The 24,941-nt window shown below is 44.3% G+C and overlaps 2 protein-coding genes across 4 annotated transcripts in view; one reads left to right on the forward strand and one right to left on the reverse strand.

Moving 5' to 3' along the window:
• LOC147117159 (ATP-dependent translocase ABCB1-like) overlaps positions 1–13,067 on the forward strand; it is a 101,503-nt gene extending 88,436 nt beyond the window's left edge. For both annotated transcript variants that reach the window (XM_085987906.1, XM_085987907.1), the window contains 4 exons: positions 1,717–1,914; positions 6,286–6,492; positions 7,096–7,242; positions 12,275–13,067. In XM_085987906.1, coding sequence (XP_085844032.1) covers positions 1,717–1,914; positions 6,286–6,492; positions 7,096–7,242; positions 12,275–12,475 — 753 coding nt within the window. In that variant the 3' untranslated portion in view covers positions 12,476–13,067. The remainder of the gene's footprint in view (positions 1–1,716; positions 1,915–6,285; positions 6,493–7,095; positions 7,243–12,274) is intronic.
• crot (carnitine O-octanoyltransferase) overlaps positions 12,417–24,941 on the reverse strand; it is a 110,332-nt gene continuing 97,807 nt past the window's right edge. For both annotated transcript variants that reach the window (XR_015078387.1, XR_015078386.1), the window contains exons 18-19: positions 23,855–24,125; positions 12,417–17,202 (exon numbers count right to left, since the gene is read on the reverse strand). The gene's annotated coding sequence lies outside the window, so the exon portion shown is untranslated. The remainder of the gene's footprint in view (positions 17,203–23,854; positions 24,126–24,941) is intronic.

The following is a 24,941-nucleotide window of genomic DNA, read 5'->3' on the forward strand; positions in this document are numbered from 1 at the left end:
ATTTTTGCAAAGTAGACTTTATTCTGATAATTTATCAGAGATGAACATTCAGAAATCTTCACTTTGGGTTCAGTAGCTCCAAGATTTAGATTCTCCAAAATCTTAATCTCAACGTCTAGTATTGATGCTGAAAGCACGAGTGGGTAGCAACCTTCAGAGAGCGCAAAGGAACAGGTGAGTAATCCCATCAGCACCAGGAAGTAGGCATAAAAGGGCTTTTTTTTGAAATTCCAGCATTAAAGCTGCTAGAGCCACATCACGTGGGCTGCTGTGCACGATGGCACTGTGGGTAGCTGAGTGCACGGGATATTACAAGCCCAGCTCGTGACTGTCATTGACATAGGTTCTCTGCAGCCCTGGTGCCTTGCACAGAAAGTGGCACTTCCTTGCCTTTAAGAAGAGTATGTGAATGCCTTCTGTGCGCCATAAAATGGAACGCAACCCAGGTGACCAAAAGGGTTCTTTGATGGAGGTGAGAACAGATAATGACAATGAAATACCTATCACATGAGTCTTCTACTGCGGTTCTATGTGTTCAGCTGTGAGTATGTAAACACTTGCAAAAGAAGGTGATGTGAAATTTGCTGGAGTACCTGCTACGCATTGCTGTTAAGGTGCTAAGGTGCAGGTGGTGTGCAATGGCTGTGAGGGCAAGATAGCTGCAACTGGCAAACATGATTTCTACAGTGCATTATTACTAGGTAAGAATGCTCCTTGTAACCTTGGCTGCCCTGGACAGGTCAGTGAACTTCTTCCGGCATTGAGTAACATTTCAGGGGTTCCTCAAGATGGCACTCACTGCCAAGGTGTCTCCTTCCACTGGGCCTGCTACATGCTCATTGTGGGTTTCCTTTCCTTGGGGCCAGAAAGCTGGGTTCTTCTTTACTGGATTACAGACACTTACACCTCAACTGGAGTCTTTCAATTAATGCACTTGTTGCCCTGAAGAACCACCAGTCTTAGACATTGCAGTGTCATATCGGGACAGATACAAAATGGTGGCCTCCCCGTAAATGTCGGGGGCTTGATCTCTGGTGATGGATTATTATTTGTTTGACAGGTTCAGTAGTGTAGTGGTCATATTACTGGACTAGTAATCCAGACAGCACAAGTTCAAATTCCACCATGGCAAATTGAGAATTTGAATTCAATTTAAAAAATCTGGAAATAAAAAGCTGGTATCAGTAAAAGTGAAGTTGTCAGATTCTCATGTAAAAAAAACATCTGGTTCACTAATGTCATTTTGGGGAGGAAGCCAGTCATCCTTACCCGGTCCGGCCACTTTTTGACTCCAGATCCACATGGAGTCAACGTGGTTGATTTTTAACTCCCCCTTCAGTTGTATCAAAGCATTACCAGTGACACCCACTTCCTGAGAATGAATTAAAGAAATGAAAGCTTAAGCAGTCCTTGGCCGTAGGTCCTTACAGTTCAACCAAGGCCTGCCATGCATCTGCAGAAGTCTTCACAGTTGACACCTGAGGGCTAAAAGTAGGTCCTGACATTTTATTTCACAAGCAAAAATGTTCTGATAAAATGCTACTCACTGGCTGTACAAAATGTAAATTTTTGCCTAATACATTCCTATTTGCTTTCTAACGCTGTAAATAGACACCAGAACATTTGAAAAATATATCTTTGCAAAAGTAATTCAGGATGTGTTTTTATCTAATCTTAAAATGGTATTAAATGTTGTTCTTCTGATTTTTCTTTAAGGGTACATTTGAAGGAATAGTCAAGTTTGATGATGTTACCTTTAACTATCCTACTCGCCCCGATGTGGCTGTGTTACAAGGTTTGACAGTTACAATTGGGAAGGGAGAAACCTTGGCTCTAGTGGGCAGTAGTGGCTGCGGGAAAAGCACCACTGTTCAGCTGCTGGAGAGGTACTATGACCCACTAAATGGGAAAGTGGTAGGTGATTTATTCCCTTTCAACGGGATCAGCATTTTGCTAACTTACGTTGCGTAATCCATATAATCACCTATGTGTTTCACAAACTGAAGGATAATGGAAGCTTTAGCCTGGAGTTTTCTTAGAATTACCACTCATTTACGGGCATTTTTGGAGCGCTACACTGAGTAAAATGGGGTAGTCAGACCTACCACCTCAAATTCACCCCCAAAAAATTGCATTGGAATTTTCCTTCCCAGAATCCGTCATTCCCCTTTAACACCCACCTGAGCCTGCCCCACCATATTTAAATGGAATTAGGTGGGTGTGCCCAATTTTACCACTGAACTTCCAACCTGACACCACTGCACAAATGGCCGTATGAGCAGCACAGTGGTATCCCTTAGATGGATACGACATAAAGAGGCCATTTTGTTTGCTGGAGCTGAAGGTTTGTGTTACTTTCCCTGCATTCAGATTATAGCTGTTTGGTGTACCGGAGGTTCTGTCAGCACTTTTCCTGCTTTATTTAGTCAGCTCTGCAGAAAGCACAGTTTTGAACTGGGGACATGGATTTCCCAATGGGAATCATAGTCATACAGCACAGAAAGAGGCCCTTTGGCTCATCGTGTCCGCGCCGGCCATCAAGCCCTGTGTATTCTAATCCCATTTTCCAGCACTTGGTCCGTAGCCGTGTATGCTATGGCGTTTCAAGTGCTCATCTAAATGCTTCTTGAATGTTGTGAGGGTTCCTGTCTCTACCATCCTTTCAGGCAGTGAGTTCCAGATTCCAACCACCCTCTGGGTGAAAAAGTTTTTCCTCAAATCCCCTCTAAACCTCCTGCCCCTTACCTTGAAACTATGCTCCCTGGTCATTGACCCCTCTACTAAGGGGAAAAGTTCCTTTCTATCTATCCTATCTATGCCCCTCATAATTTTGTACACCTCAATCAGATCCCCCCCTCAGCCTTCACTGCTCCAAGGAAAACAACCCCAGCCTGTCCAGTCTCTCCTCATAGCTGAAGTGCTCCAGCCCAGGTAACATCCTGGTGAATCTCCTCTGCACCCTCCCCAATGCAATCACATCCTTCCTATAGTGTGGCAACCAGAACTGCACACAGTATTCCAGCTGTGGCCTAACTAGCGTTTTGTACAGCTCCATCATAACCTCCCTGCTCTTATATTCTGTGCCTCGGCTAATGAAGGCAAGTATCCCATATCCCTCTATTCCAATGTTTTGAAGAAGAGAAGAATGGGGATATGGAAGAGGTTAGATTGGAGGCACTTAGTGTGAGAAATCACAGAAGATGTTTGTAGCCTACATGCAGATACTCGCTCATCAGGGTTTACAGAGCAAGAAGGTCTTACTTAGATTTCTCTGCACGCACCGCCTCTGAAGGTTCTCCATTCCCCCCAGAGACAACTGAGGAGATAGATCAACTGCTGGCTGAAGGCCTGCAGCCCACTTCCACCATGCGGACAGCATTGTCTGAACCAATCAAAGTCACCACTGTCTTGAATTTCTTTGAGACTGAATCCTCCCAGGCAGCATCTGGTGACCTTTCACATATTAGTCAGGCAGTATCCCATCATCATATAAAGGAAGCCACTGATGCTCTCTTTAAGTGGGCTTTGCAGTTCATTTCCTTCTCAATGGAACCAGATTAACAAAGAGAGAGAACCATCCAGTTCTACTGACTGGCAGGGTTCCCACAGAGGCAACGAGCAACATACGTGGCACTCACAGCTCCATATGAGAATTCTCTCAATTGGCAAGCTGTCTGTCAGTGCTGATTCACTGCTGGTACTCTGCCAAAAGTATTCAAATCAGGCCCGACCACGAAAATGAATCGAAACACTTGTCAACATAATCGACGAATTTAACCCGGAAAAGTGCGAGGTGATGCACTTTGGGGGACTAATAAGGCAAGGGAATACACAATGAATGGTAAGACCCTAGGCAAGACGGAGGGTCAGAGGGATCTGGGTGTGCAAGTACACAGATCCCTGAAGGCGGCGGAACAGGTGGATAAGGTGGTAAAAAAGGCATATGGGATACTTGCCTTCATTAGCCGAGGCATTGAATATAAGAGCAAGGAGGTTATGATGGAGCTGTATAAAACACTGGTTAGGCCACAGCTGGAATACTGTGTGCAGTTCTGGTTGCCACACTACAGGAAGGATGTGATCGCGTTGGAGAGGGTGCAGAGGAGGTTCACCAGGATGTTACCAGGGCTGGAGCGCTTCAGCTATGAAGACAGACTGGGCAGATTGGGTTTGTTTTCCTTGGAGCAGAGGAGGCTGAGGGGGGACATGATTGAGGTGTACAAAATTATGAGGGGCATAGATAGGATGGATGCTGAGGAGCTTTTTCCCTTAGTAGAGGGGTCAATAACTAGGAGGCATAGATTCAAGGTAAAGGGCGGGAGGTTTAGAGGGGATTTGAGAAAGAACTTTTTCACCCAGAGGGTGGTTGGAGTCTGGAACTCACTGCCTGAAAGGGTTGTGGAGGCAGGAACCCTCACAACATTTAAGAAGCATTTGGATGAGCACTTGAAATGCCACAGCATACAAGGCTACGGACCAAATGCTGGAATATGGGATTAGATTAGACAGGGCTTGATGGCCGGCGCGGACACGATGGGCCGAAGGGCCTCTATCCGTGCTGTATAACTCTATGACCCAATGAACGTCAGACACCAAAACTGCCCCCAGTATCTTGATTAACCTTGTGAGGTCATTAAACCTCTTCCTGCACTGAGTGTGGCAACTCTTGGGATGGTGGCAGTTGCACTGACTGCTTCAGGAACCTCCGTGTACAGGGGCTGCCCTCAGTCCCTGAAAGTTTTTTCCTTCTAGTCCTTACTTAAGCCATTTAGAATCCCTTGTGGCTCCAGTTCTTGTGGTCATTGGACCCTGCAATGTTTTAGATACTGCAGTACCACTCTATATCCCTTCCTCCCAGCAGTGGTAACCCAGTGGTATTACCACTCCTAACCCACCCTACAAACATAACTAGAGCCCCAGGTGCAAAAACTGGTGGGTTAGTGATAAAGTCATGTGGGCAGGAGGAAGTCCTGCTCTGCCACTAATCCTCCAATCAGAGGAAAATCCAGCCCTTTATCTCCAGATTATTAGTTCTATTCACTTTATTAAGTGACTTTATAAGTGAAATGCTGAATAATGTTTGGATCAATGCATTTGAAGTTATAGCACATCAATTTTACAGTTGTACCTGATTTTTTAAAGAGTTTTTCATATATCTTGGAATGCACTGTGAAAAGAATTAGATTTTTCACATTGATATTTTCAACTGAGATCCAGTGGTTCATGAAATTCAGATTGATGCATTAAAAATGTGAAAAGTGTTTAAGAAGTTGATACTGATGTTTGTGAAACACTGATAGAAGATGCTTATGCATGTTATAATACTCATCCCCACACTGTAAAGCTATTTAAAGCTGATAAACAAAATGCCCCAAGAAAAAGGGGGGGTTGGTTGAGTGTTTTTTTTTTCTTGTTTTAATTTCAAAAGAGGCGATAGTGATGTTCTTTCTCTCTTTTCCCTGACATTTGAAAATATTTGTTGTTACACTTAGAAAATCATGAATTTTCATATTTGAAATTTTTACAAAATTACAAAACCATTGCACATTACAGCAACTGGAAACATACATCTCAAGCATAGCTGCAGCATCACAAATATTGTGAAAAACTGTCCCTTTTGCCATTTATTCCTTAAAATCCTATTTCTTAAAGTGATGTCAATGGATGTTCATTTTAATTATGGCATGGGCGAGATCACTGATTTCATTTTCATAGAAAAATGAACCAAAGTACAGAATTTAATCCCATGTAAGATGAGCAGAATTTGACATTTTCGATCACTGCAAATCAATGGCCCTGATCATACTTCATCACTCATTGATCCTGCACTGACAGCATCCACATAGCTGCCCACATGGTGGATTATCCTGTCCTGTTTTCTCCATGAGGATAATATGAAAACAGGTGTTTATTTGCAAAGAGTAAGTATTAAAAAATGCAACAATAAAAACATTTTATTGAAGTATGGTCGCTCAAAAATTGTAATGGTGTAAATCAAAACCAGCGCCTGTCGGAAATGTCTGTTAATATTGTTGCAGGACTTGGGCATGACAAAATTATTAATAGCCTTTCTTGTTGCCATCATGCGTATGTGATAGGCATTAATAATCACTTTGCCATATGTTTGCATGAAGTTGCTGTGCAGGAATCCTACATTTTGCTATGCAGTAACTGTAGATCCTTAGCATCTCATCATCTTTTGATCCTGCTGCATGCAGTCCACAATGTACATCTACTTTAATGGCACGAGGTAAAGCACTGATTCTTGAAATCATTTTTCTCCAGCTTTTCGATGAACACAATATAAAGGATCTCAACGTTCAGTGGGCTCGGGCACAGATCGGTATTGTGTCCCAAGAACCTGTTCTGTTTGACTGCAGTATTGCTGATAACATTGCCTACGGGGACAACAGCAGGGCCGTGTCGCAGGAGGAGATAGTGGCTGCAGCCAAAGCAGCAAACATACATTCCTTTATTGATACTCTCCCCGAGGTAAGTTTCTGCATGGTTGCACTCAGTATATAATCATATAGCAGCTCGGTAATAAATTCTGAATAGAACAGCTTGTTTACCCTAAAGTGCTGGTGGGAGTAGCACATGTTGACTGTAAGACCAGCTGCTTATTGTAGAGGTTAGTAGCTTCCTCCATGAAATCAGGAGGCAGGCATTCAGTGGATCAGTGGGGTAAATGATAGCCCCAATCCAAAAAATGTCTATTTCCTTGATTTGTGTGGGTGCATATTATTTCCTTTCTAATACTTTTGCAAACCTTATCATGAGTGGACAGGGAAGGAACTGTCTTTCTTTTATTGTAATATACATTGTGTATTACATGCTATAACATGCCTGTTGTAAAGCAGCTCATCACTGACTGCAGTGCCACGACATTTATTATATTGGTCTCATTCTGAAGTAGTGCCACTTTATACATGTAAAGAGTCAGGACCTACTCATCCTGAAGCTATTAAACTAATATCAAAAACAACTAGACCACAGTTAATCTAGGCACAGTAGCTGCAAGTAAAATAACATAAAAAGCAGTATTTGTAAAAATGCTAAAATAGTAATTTTATTTATTTTACTCAATTTATTTAGAAATACAATACGTGTGTAGGAGACAAGGGTGCCCAGCTGTCTGGAGGTCAGAAACAGCGTGTTGCCATTGCCCGAGCATTAGTCCGAAACCCCAAGATCCTCCTCCTAGATGAAGCTACTTCAGCACTGGATACAGAAAGTGAAATGGTAAGGCTGCAGCTGTTGTTGTCTCGTGCAATATGTTTGCAGGCAAAGCCATTATAACTTTGAAATGTTCAAGAGGCAACCAGGGGGTAAATTAACAGGCAGAAAACTGTGGGAGCTGTGCATGCCCATATTCCACTATGTGCGCCAAGCGTGCAAAGCTCTGTGCCGGGAGCACGAAAGATGAAAATTTACTCCTAAGTGTGTTTCTGCAGAGAAAAATGATCGCTGTAGTGGGAAGTTAGGTAAGTAGGGTTGATCTATGAAAAGAGGCAGAGTATCGAATAAAGGGACAGCTCTGGGTTTATTTCATGACAAACTATGCGGAGGAATTTTTCTGCTACTGCTAGTGTCAGCTTTGGCTCAGTTGGTAGCACCATCGCCTCTGATGTCAGAAGGTTGTGGGACTTGAGCACAAAAATCTAGGCTGACACTCCAGTGCTACACTGTCGGAGGTGCTGTCTTTTGGATGAGATGTTAAACCGAGACCCCGCCTGTCCTCTCAGGTGGATGGAAAAGATCCTATGGCACTATTTTGAAGAAGAGCAGGGGAGTTATCCCTGGTGTCTTAGCTAATATTTATCCCTCAATCAACATTACTAAAACATTATCTGGTCATTATCACATAATGCTGTTTGTGGGATCTTGCTGTGCGCAAATTCAGGCACAGGTCCTCCTGGGCACCTAATTTTTGACCTATGCCAATATGGCGGGCGGTGCACTTCTGGCTCGTAATGAGCATGTGATTCATGCCTGCCACATAGAATATTGAGGCACTCGTGTAGCACCTGTGTAGACAGGCGCAGTGTCATCTAATTTCTGGACCATTATATTAGAGGAAGGAAAGAAAAAGACTTGCATTTATACAGCACTTTTTACGACCACCGGATGTGCAAAAGCACTTTACAGCCAATGAAGTACTTTTGAAGTGTAGTCACTGTTGTAATGTAGGAAATGCGGCAGCCAATTTGCACACAGCAAGCTCCTACAAACAACAATGTGATAATGACCAGATAATGGCCCAGAAATTTGGGTCGGGGGCTTCCCGCGGGTGCAAGCCCCCGACCTGCACTTACCTACCGCGCCCGCCGTTGAGCTGTGGGCCCGCGTGGGATTCTGATCCTGGGCCTCCTCCAACTGCCGGCGCGCAGTGCTTGTGTATCCCAGGGGCGCAGTTAGTTCGATGCGTCCCCTGGGATCATGTGGGCCATGGAGAGCCAATGGTAGTAGGGAATGCTTCATTCATAAGTACCTGTCAAACCTATAAATACTATAAGCCCCAAAACATCACTAAATCTTCAAATAATTTTTTTTTAAATCACATTTTTAAAATAAACTATAAATTACATGAAATAACTATTTTAAACAATAATTTAAATTTTTGAAACAATTAATTACATTTTCTAACAGGGCTAAAAATAAACTTACCTTTCTTTAAAGTATTTAAAAATAATAAACCTGTGGAAAAAATGTTTTAATTTTAATTAATTCACCACTTACCTTGTAAAAAGCAGGCCTTGCGACTGCTTTTTACATATCTAACTTCTGGAGACTTACCCTCCCAGGAAAACCTGCAAAAGAAACGTAAGTTCGATGCGCACGCGCAGCCTCTCCTGCGCACGCGTTCGAATTCTGAACCCCTTTCAGGGGAACGGAAGTGCCGGTTTCCCGCGCATGCACGAAACCAGCACTTCCATTGGGCTTACGGGTGAGTACCCCATGTGTACTCGCCCGAGGAGACCCGAATTTCTGGGCCAATCTGTTTTTGTTATGTTGGTTGAGGGATAAATATTGGCCAGGACACCGGGGATAACTCCCCTGCTCTTCTTTGAAATAGTGCCTTGGGATCTTTTACGTCCACCTGAGAGAGCAGATGGGGCCTCGGTTTAATGTCTCATCCGAAAGGCGGCACCTCCGACAGTGCAGCACTCCCTCAGCACTGCACTGGAGTGTCAGCCTAGATTTTTGTGCTCAAGTCCCTGTAGTGGGACTTGAACCCACAACCTTCTGACGCAGAAGCAAGAGTGCTACCCACTGAGCCACAGCTGGCACTGAAAGAAATTTTAGGAACAGGAAGTGGCCATTTGGCCTGATTAGTCTGTCACTTTTTGGTCAACTTTAATTCTTACAGCCTTACTTGACATGTCCCTTAACCTTTGTATTTCTAGAAACATATCTAATGATTTCTTGCAACCATTTATACAGTTTGCTTTAGTGCTCTCCCTTATAAGTTAATCCATAGTTTAAAAACCCCTTGCTTGAAATTGTTCTGCCTGAAATTTTTATGTACTCCTAACTTTTAAATGTATGTCCCCTACTTTTTGAACCCTTCTTCAATATACAGTAACAATTTGTCTGTATGAACTTTAACAATCATGTTCTTAATTTTAAAAACTTCTATTGGTCATCTCATAGTGTCTTTTCCAGCCAGAATAAGCCCAGCTTTCTTAAATTCAATTTTCTTAGTTTAGAGGAAGGGTCCATGCACAAAGCTTCTTGTCTGTTCTGTCCTCAGATGCTGCCTGCCCTGCTGAGTGTTGCCAATATTTTCTGTTTGTCTTTCCAATTTTATAACCTTTCCTCATAACTTGCTTTGTTCCTATAATAGGCAGCACGGTGGCATAGTGGTTAGCACTGTTGCCTCACAGCGCCAGAGACCCGGGTTCGAATCCGGCCTCGGGCGACTGTCTGTGTGGAGTTTGCACATTCTCCCCGTGTTTGCGTGGGTTTTCTCCGGGTGCTCCGGTTTCCTCCCACAGTCCAAAGATGTGCAGGTTAGGTTGATTGGCTATGATAAATTGACCCTTAGTGTTAGGGGGATTAAATACGTGGGGTTACAAGGATAGGGTGGGATATGTGTTGGTGTAGGGGTTACGGGGATCGGGTGGAATATGTGTCGGTGCAGGCTCGATGGGCCGAAATGGCCTCTATCTGCACTGTGGGGTTTCTGTGATTCTGTGATTCTGTGAATATTCCATTCTTCTGCCAATGCAGTCAATACCCTGCCAAGGGGGCAAGCAAATCTTTCTGGGAGGGAACCCAATACCTACCAGACTGGGCATTCTTCAGGTAGACTATCCATTCTATTCAGTAGGTGGGCACCCTAGCTGCACCCCTAACTAACAAGGGCACCTGCCATTGGCAGGGTAGTTAGGGAACCTCCCCTGTCCATGGAGAATCTGCCACAGTCAGCAGCAAAGGTTCTTGTTTGGTGCATCTCAGCACTTACACTGGGATGCAGCCCCACATGGATTTAATGGACCATGGGGGAGAAATTCGGTATCGCCCCGTTTGGGGCGCAATTATCGGCCGGGCGCAAAGTTTAGCGGCTGGCGCTAATTATCGCCTCCGACTGCAAACTTCGCTTCTATCGCCCCTGGAGGTGATTGGAGCACTAAATCAGGCGCTACACACCTCTCTTAAGGCGCTACCTCAGAGCACTGGCGAAGCTCGTGATGTCAGTCAGCAATGGAACACAGACACACTGGCGCCGGGGAGTTAAAGGGGAGGGTCGATCTTGCTCTCCATCCACACCTTGCTCATTGCAGCCTTGATTCTCAGCCTGGAGAGACCTGTACATCAATTCTACTGGAAAGAACAATGGAGAGGCCCAGGGAAAGAGCTCAGAGTGCAGACCCCATAGTCTCTTCTAAATCGATGCAAGGAAGGGCAAATCAAAATGAACCTACAAAGTGCTGCTCAGCACCCAAAACTCCTTCACACAGCGTTGAATCTCTCCAGAAGTCTCTCTCTCAGAATGCGTGGTGCAAAAATGTCGTCGACAAAAAAAGGCAGTAAGCGGTCGCCTTTAAATAGAGCTCCCCCAGTCCTTTCCCAACTACAAAACGTCCCCCTCAACCTGTCATTACTAGTGGTAGGCGGAAAGGCAGGGGGCATTGCACGCTCGACTGACATCACAATCTGCGGGCGCAGGAGATCGTGGCGGTAGTGTTTAGCGCCACCGCAAAATGTCTGGTCAATATCATGTGCGGCGCAAACATCGCCGTGCCCGGGCGCAAGTTGCTTTGTGACCCATTAGTGGCCTCTTAGGGCACTAACGGGAGGCGCATAGCAACTGAATTTTTCCCCCTATATTCTTTAATCTGTTCCTTGCTCTCATAACAGTTACATTTATTTATATTAAACTGTGTTTGCTACCTACTGGCCCAGATTACTAAAGAATCCAAATTCTTCCAAATCTTGTTTCATTATAATCACCTGTAAAGTTGTTTGTCTTGCTTCCCAAGCCCTCCTCCAAGTCATTTATATGCATCAACAGCAACAACAACTCGTATTTACATGGTACCTTAGACATAGTAAATGTCTAAAGGCACTTCACATTGGAGAAAACAGAAACTGAACAGTAGTGGAAAAAGTTGAAGAGATGACCAAAAACATGGTTGAAAAAGTTTTGAGATGACTTTTAAAGGTGGGAAGAGAAGTAGGAAGACAGAATTTGGGCAAGGGAGGAAATTTACAGAGAGTAGGGCCAAAATGGCTGAGTGGACGGAGGGAGGATGTACAAGAAGCCAGACTCAGAGGACAGAAGGCGATGGGTTGGGATGTAGAGTTGGAGGTGATTGCTTAAGTAAGGTGGGGCAAGATCAGAGTGGGACTTCTACACAAGGATAAAGATTTTCAATTCCGTTTTGACAAGGAGTCAGTGGAGGTTGCTGAGGACAGGGGTGATGGCAAGAAGGACTTCCTGCAGGACAGGATGTGGAAGGTAGGTTTTTGGGAGTTAGGATTTGTGTAGAGTGAAGCTCAGGGAGCCAGCAAAGAGGGTGTTGGACATAATCCTTTTCCAGCTTGAAAAGTTTCCAATTTTGGTCATGCTGTAGATTTGACCCAATTTCCTGTGGAAAATGCTTTGTGTGCATTCCATACGTAATAGATTATAGATATATAATTACAAAGTTATCAATTTTAACAGCATTGCTAAGACATATTTTGAAACATCTTAACATGGTCAAAATGATTAATTAAATCTGAACTGTTCATGTGGTTTATTTTTTCACTTCATCCATTTTAACAGGTTGTCCAAGAGGCGCTGGACAAAGCAAGAGAGGGCCGCACCTGTATTGTAATAGCTCATCGCCTGTCTACCATCCAGAATGCCAATAAAATAGCAGTGTTTAATAACGGACGTATTGCAGAGGAAGGAACGCATCATCAGCTTCTTGCTAACCAGGCTCTTTATTACAGTCTAGTTACTGCACAAATGGGACGAAACTAATTGACTTAAGGGGAAAACAACAGGATATGAAATAATCCACAATGCAATCATTCAAGTATAATATATAGTTTCATCATCATTTCTAGTAAATATAAATAAAAATAAACCAATAGAACAACTTGTATTTACATAGGACATTTTTAGTATGTTAAAGGCACTAAGGCGATTTCAGCGAATTGCAACTTAATCTACACAATACAGATAACTGTCTCAAATTACATTTACACCAGGGCATTGGAGTGAACCCAGTTACCTTGTTGTTAATCAAACCTGGTTTAGATCTGTTAGAAAATGTCAGAAATGTAGGGTGACAAACAGCAATGCAAAGATTGTACACAAATCAAACCACCGCCTCCTCCCAAACTTCCTGGGTAGATATATGTGGCGATTATTCTTGTTTTATAAGAAGCATTGTAATTGGTTGCCTGTTTTCCTGCCTTGAGATATATGCTGTAAACTTATTGGTTAGTTGATCCCATGTGACCTGTGGTGGCATTCTTAAATTCAGCTTCTACAGTTTGGTTGAGACTGGGTGCTCAACATGTACTTGCTGGTTTTTTAAGGTTAATAAAGCCTAGCTTTTGAAAGGCAATCTACTCTTTATTTCAATTTATTAACCTTTTGCTATAATGGATTACTGTCTAGATCAATTCGTCAGCGGTTATTAGAAAATAAGACCTTGGATCTTAAGAGTGCTTTTGAGCAAGCCTCTACATTGGATTTGGCTCAGAGAAGTTCGGATTCTTATGCTCTTCTTGATCGGCCTGCGACCGTGGTTTCCGCAGTTCCGGATGAAAGGGAGTTACGTGGATTTAATAGGAGTGGTTTACTAGATTCCGAAACAGTTTCTACTTCGGCAGCTGTTGCCTCTAGGATTCAGAAGTGTTATTTTTACGGGAACGCCCGGCACCCCCGTCTGAAGTGCCCTGCCCGGGAGGCTGTGTGTAGTAAATGCAGCAAGGGAGGTCATTACGCACCTGTTTGCAAATCGGTTGCCTCCTCTGCGACCATTCAGCCTTTAGATAAGGCATTTATTGCATCAGTTTCTGCCGCCTTTCCCCATGGCCTAAACAAAGCTATAGTTATGGCCCAAGTTAATGGGTTAGAAGTGAAGGCTCTTATAGATACGGGCAGTACTGAGAGATTTATAAGTCTTCAGTTTGTGAGGGAGAAGCATTTGAAAATTTCACCTGTTTCCTATCAGGTGTGTATGGCTCAGACGACTCTCACCTCACAAGTAGCTGGTTGTTGCCTTGTGAAATTAATTCTCCTAGGTAATACGTATACTGATATACGCCTATCCGTTCTGCCTAATCTCTGTGCGGACATTTTGATTGGTCATGATGTGCTTCAATTACATGAGTCCCTCAGTCTTTCTTTCGGAGGAACTAAGCCACCTTTGTCTATTTGTGGATTAACTTCTTTATTCATTTCTCCATTATCACTTTTTTCCAATTTGATGCCGGACTGTAAGCCAATTGCTACCAAGTCAAGAAGGTATAGCAGTCAGGATAAAGAATTTATTAATTCTGAAGTTCAACGTCTTTTATCGGAAGGAATCATTGAACCTAGTTTTTCGCCCTGGCGGGCACAGGTAGTTGTCACCACTAATGAGAGACATAAGAAGCGAATGGTGATAGACTACTCTCAAACTATTAACAGGTATACTCAATTAGATGCGTACCCCCTGCCTAAGATTGATGAGCTTAGCAATAAAGTATCTCAATATAATGTTTTTAGCACTATTGACCTAAAGAGTGCTTATCATCAGATTCCTATCGCTAAGAGGGACAAACCATATACGGCCTTTGAAGCTGGCGGAAAGCTGTACCAGTTTTGCCGAGTACCATTCGGTGTTACTAACGGTGTCGCCTGTTTTCAACGGGCAATGGATGCTTTTATAAGTGATAACTCTCTCTCTGACACCTTCCCATATTTAGATGACATCACGGTGTGTGGCAAATCAAGGGTGGAGCACGATTTTAATCTAGAAAGATTCCTTCAAGTTGCGGAAAAAGTTGGCTTAACTTTCAATAAAGAGAAGTGTATCTTGGAGCAGTTGTGCATTCTATTGATGAGCAGGTTCCCTTTGTGATTGAGATGGACGCTTCCGATTTTGCAATTGGGGCTACCCTGAACCAAAATGGAAGACCTGTGGCCTTTTTCTCACGTACTCTGAGCAATAGTGAGCAGAGACATTCATCAATAGAGAAAGAGGCGTACGCAATAGTAGAAGCACTGCGTAAATGGAGACATTATTTATCTGGGCGACATTTTACGTTAGTAACTGACCAAAAATCTGTGTCCTTCATGTTTGATGTCAAACATTTCAGAAAGATTAAGAATGATAAAATAATGAGGTGGAGGATCAAGTTGGCATGCTACCATTTCGATATAGTCTATCATCCGGGGAAGGATAATGTTGCCGCTGATGCGCTGTCGAGGGCTTATTGTTCTGTGCTTCACGGAGATACGCTTATTAATCTTCATAATGCTTTGTGCCATCCTGGTGTTACGAGGATGATACACTTCGTACGCAGTAAGAATTTGCCCTTTTCAGTTGAAGACGTCAAGCGGATGACTTCGTCATGCTCTGTCTGCGCCCGGTGTAAACCGAATTTCTTTAAGCCTCAACGAGCTCATCTTATAAAGGCTACTTCTCCCTTTGAACACCTGAGCGTTGATTTTAAGGGGCCTCTTCCTTCAACGACTCAGAATCGATATATATTTACTGTTGTGGATGAGTTTTCAAGGTTCCCTTTTGCTTTTCCTTGTGCAGATGTATCAGCTGCTACAGTTATTAAATGTCTGACAACTTTTTGTCATCTTTGGGATGCCTGCGTATATCCATTCGGATCAGGGAAGTTCTTTTATGTCTCCCCAGTTGAAGGAATACCTCCAGAGTCGGGGAATTTCTACTAGCAGAACTACCCCATATAATCCCCAGGGTAATGGACAGTGCGAACGATACAATGGGGTAATCTGGAAGGCAGTTATGTTGGCTTTGACATCCCGGAACCTTAAGAATACACAGTGGGAAATGGTACTGCCTGATGCCCTGCATTCCATTAGATCATTGCTTTCAACGGCTACTAATGTGACCCCCCATGAAAGGCTCTTCAACTATCCACGGAGATCCACTACGGGATATTCGGTACCTTCATGGCTTACTATGCAGGGACCTGTGCTGCTCCGACGCCATGTTAGACTGTCAAAGTATGATCCTTTAGTGGAGGAGGTGGAGCTATTGGAGGCAAATTCCCAATATGCTCACATTCGATTCCAAGATCGGAAAGAAAGTACGGTTTCAGTTAAAGACTTAGCTCCTTGTGGTGGCCAGCCCTCTCCTGAGGACATTAACAATAGCCATAATTCAGATAATGTTGATGTCGTCACAGATACTACGAACATTTCCAATCCTATTGCAGACACTTACAATCCTCTTAGTCTGCCCCCGATGGATGTTCATGACCCTCCCAGTCTACCTTCTAATGGGACTTCCAATCCGGAAACCGTTGATAATCGGGATATTGATAGCTTCCCTGCAGAAGATATTTCTGTGTCTCCTGGTGTGGGAGGGCAAGGAACTCCACCAAGGCTAAGAAGGTCGACACGAACAAGGTATCCGGTCGACCAATTAAAAATGGACTTTTAAAATAATTAATAATTTAATAGTAAAATTTTAAAATTGTTGAAGGCATTATACATGTATTGCCCTAGTCATAAATAACTAATTGTAAACTGTAAAGGCTACCTAGGTTGAAGTATATTTTAAAAGGAGGGGTGAATGTGGTGATTATTCTTGTTTTATAAGAAGCATTGTAATTGGTTGCCTGTTTTCCTGCCTTGAGATATATGCTGTAAACTTATTGGTTAGTTGATCCCATGTGACCTGTGGTGGCCATCTTAAATTCAGCTTCTACAGTTTGGTTGAGACTGGGTGCTCAACATGTACTTGCTGGTTTTTTAAGGTTAATAAAGCCTAGCTTTTGAAAGGCAATCTACTCTTTATTTCAATATATCCGAGTAAATTCAATAGTCCCGCACTCCCAACAGGGATCCATGCTCAACAGGAGCAGTCAGACTACAACACTGTAGCACCAACTCTCTGATCTGCACTGTCTTAGAGCATGGCTCCCTTTGGAAGGACGAGATCGGAAACTTTAATTATAATTACACACAAGGAAAGAATGATTAATGAATAATTAAGCCTTTATATTTCAATAAAAAGACATTTAAAACATTAAAAGAAATGATTACTACTGAAAATCTGACCATTTACATTTTGATATTTTCTAATATAAACAAAAAAGTGCAAAAAAACCCACAACTGAAGTATGAGTATTTAAAAAATATATATACCTCATTAAAAACTTACATCTGTGCAAACTTCCTGTCAGATACGCACAGGGAAAGACAAGCAGGCTCACAGGTACATTGGGGGAGGGGGTGGGGCAAGAGAGTGAGAAACATAAACAGAACAAAACAAACTAAAAGTACAAAGACCTAGAAAATCGTGGCCACCACAAGAGTTGCCGGTCTCACGACGGCCTTGGGTTAACGGCTGCTGAAAATGGCCACGGCGGTAAAAGAGAAAAATTTGTGATAGGGACTAAAGATTTTTAGCCCAGCTCTAACTCCCCGTGTTACATCCTTCAGGTGGTGTTAGTGCAGGCATCGGAGGCGAAATTGGCATCCAGAAGCGGCATTCCATCTTCCAACAGCCTCTGGAAACAAGGCAATGAGTTTGCTTAGCATTGTGTGACATTAAAAGGGCAATGCCTTCTGAACTGATCAAAATAAAAATTAAGTAAAAAATGCAGTTTTCAGCCCTTACTGCCTTAAAAAAAAGTTAACATTAAAAAGTCCCAAATGGTAGTCTTCAGCTCTTAAAGCTGAATTTCCTTTCGCATCTCAAAAAATGGGAAAAGTGCTTCAGCACGAACACAAAAGGCTCAGCAAGCCAGAGAAGGGGCACTCAGGGTCTCGCACGCAGCACTCCAGCTTTGTGCAGGAGGCCATCTAGAAAGAACAATGTGGGACCACATCACTGAGGCCGTCACTGCCAGCAGTGTCGCCCCCACCACCTGGCTCCAGTTCCCAAAGAGGTTTCATGACCTCAGACCAATGGTCAAGGTCAGTGAATTCATCTTCAAAAGCCGTCTCCTACCAACTGCATCACTAGCCTCATACACTTCTCAATGCATGACTCCTCCACCCCCTCCCATGCCCGTCATTCACCTACCAACAATGTGTACCAATCATGAGGCACACCTCCCATACCTAGCTTCACCTCACCCCCTTGGGGGAAAAACTCTCCACTGGCTGGAGTCATACCTAACACAAAGGAAGATTGTTGTGGTGGTTGAAGGTCAATCATCACAGCCCCAGGGCATTGCTGCAGGAGTTCCTCAGGGCAGTGACTATCTCCAACAAGCAAGAGTCTAACCACCTCCCCTTGACATTCAATGGCATTACCATCGCCGAATCCCCCACCATCAACATCATGGGGGTCACCATTGACCAGAAACTTAACTGGACCAGCCACATAAATATTGTGGCAACAAGAGCAGGTCAGGGGCTAGGTATTCTGCGTTGTCTCACCTCCTGACTCCCCAAAGCCTTTCCACCATCTACAAGGCACAAGTCAAGAGTGTGATGGAATACTCTCCACTTGCCTGGATGAGTGCAGCTCCAACAACACTCGAAGCTCGACACCATCCAGGACAAAGCAGCCCGCTTGATTGGCACCTCATCCACCACCTTAAACATTCACTCCCTCCACCACCAGCGTACCGTGGCTGCAGTGTGTACCATCTACAAGATGCACTGCAACAACTCGCCTAGGCTTCTTCGGCAGCACCTCCCAAACCCACAACCTCTTCCACCTAGAAGGACAAGGGCAGCAGGCGCATGGGAACACCACCACTTCCAAGTTCCCCTCCAAGTCACACACCATCCTGACTTAGAAGTATATCGCCGATCCTTCATCGTCGCTGGGTCAAAATCCTGGAACTCCCTCCGTAACAGCACTGTGGGAGTACCTTCACCACACGGACTGCAGTGGTTCAAGAAGGCGGCTCACCACCACCTTCTCAAGGGCAATTAGGGATGGGCAATAAATGCTGGCCTTGCCAGCGATGCCCACATCCCATAAACGAATAAAAAAAGGACGGTGTTGGCCATCCTTGGCAGGGGCATGGCTGAGCCCTTGGCCAGCGGTGGGGCTGAAAGGATACAAGATGCTGGTATCCTCATATGTTATCCTCCTTCTCGGATGCACCTCTTTCTTTCCCGCCCTCCCCTCACCACAACTCCAACTATGTGCCTTCCTCATTTCACACACCCAAGATATGCAGCCTGCCCAGCCAGTGGTTGACAAGAAGAGGAGAGTGAAGAAGAAGAAGAAACACCATCACTCGCTTTGACACTCCTAGCCACCAGCTCAAGGTCGACTAGCAAGGCCATCTGCAGTGTCCCCCACTGAAAGTCAGCAGCCTTCCACCAGCTATGCTGCAGCCACTGGGATAGCACTGCATGACATCAGCAGGCGAGGCAAAGGCACACACAAGACTGTCACTAAGGGAATGCATAAGGTGATGAGTTGATTTCTTGATGTCATATTGGATGGATAGGTGTATAAAGTTGGATTGGAAAGTTTGCTTTGTGGTGGCTTTTATTTCAGCATTGTGGCCAAGAGGACGCTGTGATGGTCAGTAACAGAGGGAAGGTTAGGTGTGGGACTAATGTTGAAAGGTGAATTGGGGTTGTGGTCACTGGTACCGCAGGCGGATGATTCCATCCTGGATATCCCGGCCAGAAAGGGGCTGTCTGGGTTGCATCCTTCCTTCTGCTTCCTCCTCTTCTGCTTCTTCCTCTTCCCTCTGCAAGCAGATGCTGTAAATCTGGATGCATAAAATGCTGGAAATACTCAGGAGGTCAGGCAGCATCTCGACCTGAGACATGAAGTGTTTCTCTCTACACGGATGTTGCCTGACCTGCTGAGTATTTGCAGCATTTTCCATCTTCTCAGAGGCCTTCCTTTACCATCCAAGGCCTTACAAGCATCCAGCAGCACTCTCTACACACTTAAAAAACGTTTAACATGTATTGCAGCAAGCCACTACTTCAATAAATTCCCCAAAAAATCCAGTCCAAAAGCTTAAATACAAACTTACCTGAAAGATGTGTCTGTCCCTTTAAGAGGTGCTGACAGTGCCTCTGTCAATCTGCTGAATGCTGTGCTTTCATGGCAACCTTAGGACCCAGTGCTAAGGTTCAAGTTCGCTGAGGTATTGTTATGTCAGCAATGCACGCTGACTGATGTCACCTCTCCCTTATTTAAATCTGCAGGGTCATCGATCTTATCGGCAGCACTGTCGGGCCTCGGAAAATAGCGGACGCCACGGGATCAGCCGCCAGCTGGCAATAGAGCGGCGGCCGCCGTCTTTTTGCCATTAACGGGTGGCGTAATGCCCCCTAATATTTAGCCCAAAGGTTACACAGGATGAGAAACGAGATAAATGCATGGAAAGAAAGAGAGACAACCACAAATGCACAGGAATTAAAACATTAAACCACAGATGCAGAGGAATAGGAGCAGGTGTACGTCATATGACCCCTTGCTTGTTCTGCCATGCAGTTAGATGATGGCTGATCTGTATCTCAACTCCACTTACCCACCGTAGCTCCATACCTTGATACCCTTACCTAACAAAACTCTATTGATCTCCAATCCAATATGGCTTGCTCCCTTGTCAGCTCTGAAACATTTTTCTGGATAACTGATCTGAATATATTCTAAACATTAATTAACTACTTGAGCTGGTCTGCTTCTTCCAGTCTAGGTGAAAATTAAAATTAAAATCTATTATAACCATATTGTTTTTGCTACATGTTTCCCTGATCTCTGTATTTATACAACTCCCATTATATCACTACTCTAAGGAGGTCCGCAGACAACTCCTACCAGAGTCTTGAATCCGTTGCTGTTTCTTAACTCTACCCATAGGCCTGAATTTTGCATTAAGAATAACGGTGAGCAATGTTCCCTGTAATTTTTTTTGGCGCCGCATGGCCCCTTTAAGGGGCTGCGCGGGCTATTCAAAATACCGTGCATGCTTGGTTTTTGCATTGTTAAGTCAGCAAGCTGGCTGCGCAGGTTCCCTGGATCGCTGCGAGGCTGGCCAGCTTAAAGGGAACGTTGACGGTGAGGCTAACAGCACTTATCATTATTATGGAGTGAATCAGACAGCAACTTCCGAAGTCCACACATGCACAGTTAAACGCGAAAATCTGGAAGTTCCTGTCTGATTTGCCCTGCTCCTCCACAAGCTGTGCTACACTGGTACCTCGCCGAGATACTTGGCATTGAAATCCATGTAAGGGTGTGAAGTTGCTGTACTTAACCACTAGTAACCCTCTAAACATACCAGAGAAAGTTAGGGCTGGTGCATTCAGGTGTAAGTGAACTTTTCACGCCGTGATAAGTCATAATTACTGCCAAACAACCTCTCTGGCACTGAAAATTTAATTTTACAAGTGTGGAGTCTCTTTAGAATTTAATTATTGTTGGAGAAGTTAATTTTTTTTACTTTTTCTTTCTGCCTCTTGTCTCTCTCTTAATCCCATCTTTCTCTCTCCTTATTTTGCTTTCTGTACATGATTATACAATTATTATAATTTATTCTTCCTGGTTTAGACTCTGCAGGAGGAATTTTAACCTAAGAAAAAAGATGGGTTGGGGGGCATGTGAACCCTGACCTGAACCTGCCTCCAAACCACCCACTTCCGGTTTTAACGGAGGCAGGACGGTGGGGGGGGGGGGGGCAGGCAGGCAGCCAATCCACTGCCAGGAGGGGGTCAGAGTCATCGAATGGTTACAGCAAAGAAGGAGGCCAATTGGCCCGTCGAGCCCGTACTGGCTCTGTGCAAGAGCACTTCACCTAGTCCCACTCCCCCGCCCTTTCCCCGAAATTCTACAAATGTTTTTCCTTCAGGTACTTATCCAACTCCCTTTTGAAAGGCACGATTGAGTCTGCCCCCGCCACCCTTTCAGGCAGTGCAGTCCAGGTCCTGACCACTTGCTACATAAAAAAGTTTTTCCTCATGCCGCCCATGTTTCATCTGCCAATCACCTTAAATCTGTGTCCTCTAGTTCTCGACCCTTCCGTCTACTCTGTCCAGACCCCTCATGATTTTGAATGCCTCTATCAAATCTCCTCTCAACCTTCTCTGCTCCAAGGAGAACAATCCCAGTTTCTCATCCATAAGGGGCTGCTCTTTCAAAACTGAGATGAGGAGAAACTTCTTCACTCAGAGGGTGGTAGGTTTGTGGAATTTGCTGCCCCAGAAAGCTGTGGAAGCTACATCATTAAATAAATTTAAAACAGAAATAGATAGTTTCCTAGAAGCAAAGGGAATTAAGGGTTACGGGGAGCGGGCAGGAAATTGGACATGAGTCTAGGTTCAGAATGGTCATGGCCCTGTGGGTAGTGGAGTGGGCCCAGGGGCCGTGTAGCCTGGTTCTGTTCCTACTTCTTGTGTTCTAATTCTGTGTTAGATTTCAGGAGATGGTTTTATTCCTGTTCCTGGCTGGGGTGGAGATCTCCTTTACAGAAGGTAAGTACTGTAGAAAATATAGGGACAGAGTGATCTCCTGGAAGAGTTTCGATCGCCTAGATGGGTCGGAGAGGAATTTCCCAGATTTTTTCTCCCAAATTGGCCATTGGGTTTTTTATCTGGTTTTTCGCCTCTCCTGGGAGATCACATGGGTTCGGGTGGGATGGAGAGTGATAGAAGATTTGAGGTTAGGATCAGATCAGCCATGATCTTATTGAATGGTGGAGCAGGCTCGAGGGGCCGATTTGCCTACTCCTGCTCCTATTTCTTATGTTCTTATGTTCTCATCCCTGGAACCATTCTTGTAAATCTTTATTGCACCCTCTCTTAGGCCTTCACATCCTTCCTAAAGTGCAGTGCCCAGAATTGGACACAATACTCCAGTTGAGGCCGGACCACTGTTTTATAAAGGTTTATCATAACTTCCTTGCTTTTGTACTCTATGCCTCTATTTATGAAGCCCAGAATCCCGTATGCTTTCTTAACCGCTTTCTCAACCAGTCCTGCCACTTTCAACGATTTGTGCTCTCTGTTCATGCACCCCCTTTAGAACTGTACTCATAAGTTTATATTGCCTCTCCTCGTTCTTCCTACCAAAATGTATCACTTCGCACTTTTCTGCATTAAATTTCATCTGCCACATGTCCACCCATTCCACCAGCCTATCTATGTCTTCTTGAAGTCTATCACTATCCTCCTCACTGTTCACTATACTTCCAAGTTTTGTCATCTGCAAATTTTGAAATTGTGCCCTGTACACCCAAGTCCTCCCAAGCAGTGGTCCTAGTATCGACCCCTGGGGAACACCACTGCATACCTTCCTCCAGTCTGAAAAACAACCGTTCACCACTACTCTCTGTATCATGTCACTTAGCCAATTTCATATCTATGCTGCCACTGTCCCTTTTGTTCCATGAGCTTCAACTTTGCTGGCAAGCCTATTATGTGGCACTTTATCAAACGCCTTTTGGAAGTCCATGTGCACCATGATCACTGTTCTGTAAATTTTCACCCACTGACACTTGCTCCACTTGACCCACCTCATTCCCCAGATCCAGCAATGCATCCTTCCTCGTTGGGCCGGAATGTACTGATCAAGAAAGTTCTGAACACACTTCAGAAATTCTTTCCCCTCTCTGCCCTTTACACTATTACTATCCCAGTCTATATTAGGATAGTTGAAGTCCCCATTATTATCACTACTCTATAGTTCTTGCACCTCTCTATAATTTCTCTGCAAATTTTCTCCTCTGTATCCTTCCCACTAGTTGGTGGCCAATAGAATACATCTAGTAGTGTAATGGCACCTCTATTGTCCTCTGCGCTTGTGAGATGTTTGGCAGACCACCAGCAGTTCTCGCCCTCTCCTTCGTGTTCTGTGCTCTCTCCTGCAATGAGGGATTTACAAGTGAGTGTAATGGCATATGTTCACCTGACGGATGGAGTGCATTTAGTGAGTGTGAGTATCAGGGAGAGGCATAAATTGCTTAAGGATGAGGGTGAGTGGGAGTAGTGGATGGATAGATGGGGATGTGAGGAAGTGTATAGACAGGGAAGGATGGGTGTACTTGTCAGTTAAGTGGGTGTGAGGTGTGAAGTGATGGAGTAGGCTTGAGAAGGCAGAGTGGGAGGGCTGGATGATGCACACCGCAGGATGTAGGTGAATGTGCCACTATACTCCTTTCTTGATCTGGTTAGGTCATTCAAGCGCTTCCTGAACTGCATCCAGGACCGTAGCAATACGCTCCTGCTACTCACCTCCTGGGCAACCTCCAACCACACCTTCTTTGTTACTGCCACAGGTTTTTTCCTCACATTGCTGGGGATTAGTATGTCCCTCCAGCTCCTCACAGCCCCCAGCAGCACATCAAGGGAGGCATCAGTGAACCGGAGCGCAGCCTTTGAACATCTCGAAACCATTCTGGAACTTCCTCTTTTCAACTCCACCTCCTCCAAATTGCATCTTTGAATTGGCCCTTTAAATACGGGAGTTGAGATTGCATCATGTGGGTCCTCGTCACGCCTGATGCTGTGGATTGGACGGGGAAACCCGTAAGTAAAATAATAATGAAGTGGCCGAGTTAAAAAGCCACTGACAGAAGAACTGAACAAACCTCTAGGTTACCCACGCAATATCGGAACCCCCGCTCCCAGTGCGTCTCCCCGTTAATATCGGGGCCATAATAGCTGAAAGAGCAGCCTATGATGGAAGAGTGGGTAATGAGGAATAAACCAGTGTCAGGTGTGTGGAGGAACATATGGGTAGGGGAAATCACCAAAATAGGGTAGGGGAAGGCCATGGACGGACCTGAAGGTGGGGGATGATAAAGTTGATTGGGCTGAAAACGTATATGCTGGGTCAGAATTTGTTCACATGAGGTGTGTGTAGAATAAGTGGCTGTGATTACATACATACCCAAGTAAGTTGAATGGAGGCAGAGACATTATCATTTATATGAAGAATCTTAAATTTAGTGCAATGGTGATAAGATGGATGCTTTTCCCCTTCCATCATGCATTCTGATGCTCGCTGAACTCAGTATAGATAGGCTGAACATTGTATTTCCATTAGTTTAAAATTAAGTTATTTAGAAGGGTGCCCAGTTTGAAGTGGTAAATTTCTAGACAGCCTGGCTTAACCCACAACCTCTCCTTGGTCTGCACAAGTTGCCGTTGCATATATTTTGGAAGGGAATTTCTTTTTTTAAACTTCTTGATTGAAGGGTGAGCTTAAAGAAATAAAGATTTGCATATATATAGCGCCTTGCACGACCTCAGAACGTCCTAAAGCACTTCACAACCAATGAAGTACTTTTGAAGCATTGTCATAATGTAGGAAACGCAT

The sequence above is a fragment of the Somniosus microcephalus genome, chromosome 5 (genome assembly GCF_052327205.1).
Source record: "Somniosus microcephalus isolate GS21.2 chromosome 5, FLI_Smic_1.0, whole genome shotgun sequence".
NCBI classification, from domain to species: Eukaryota; Metazoa; Chordata; class Chondrichthyes; order Squaliformes; family Somniosidae; genus Somniosus; species Somniosus microcephalus.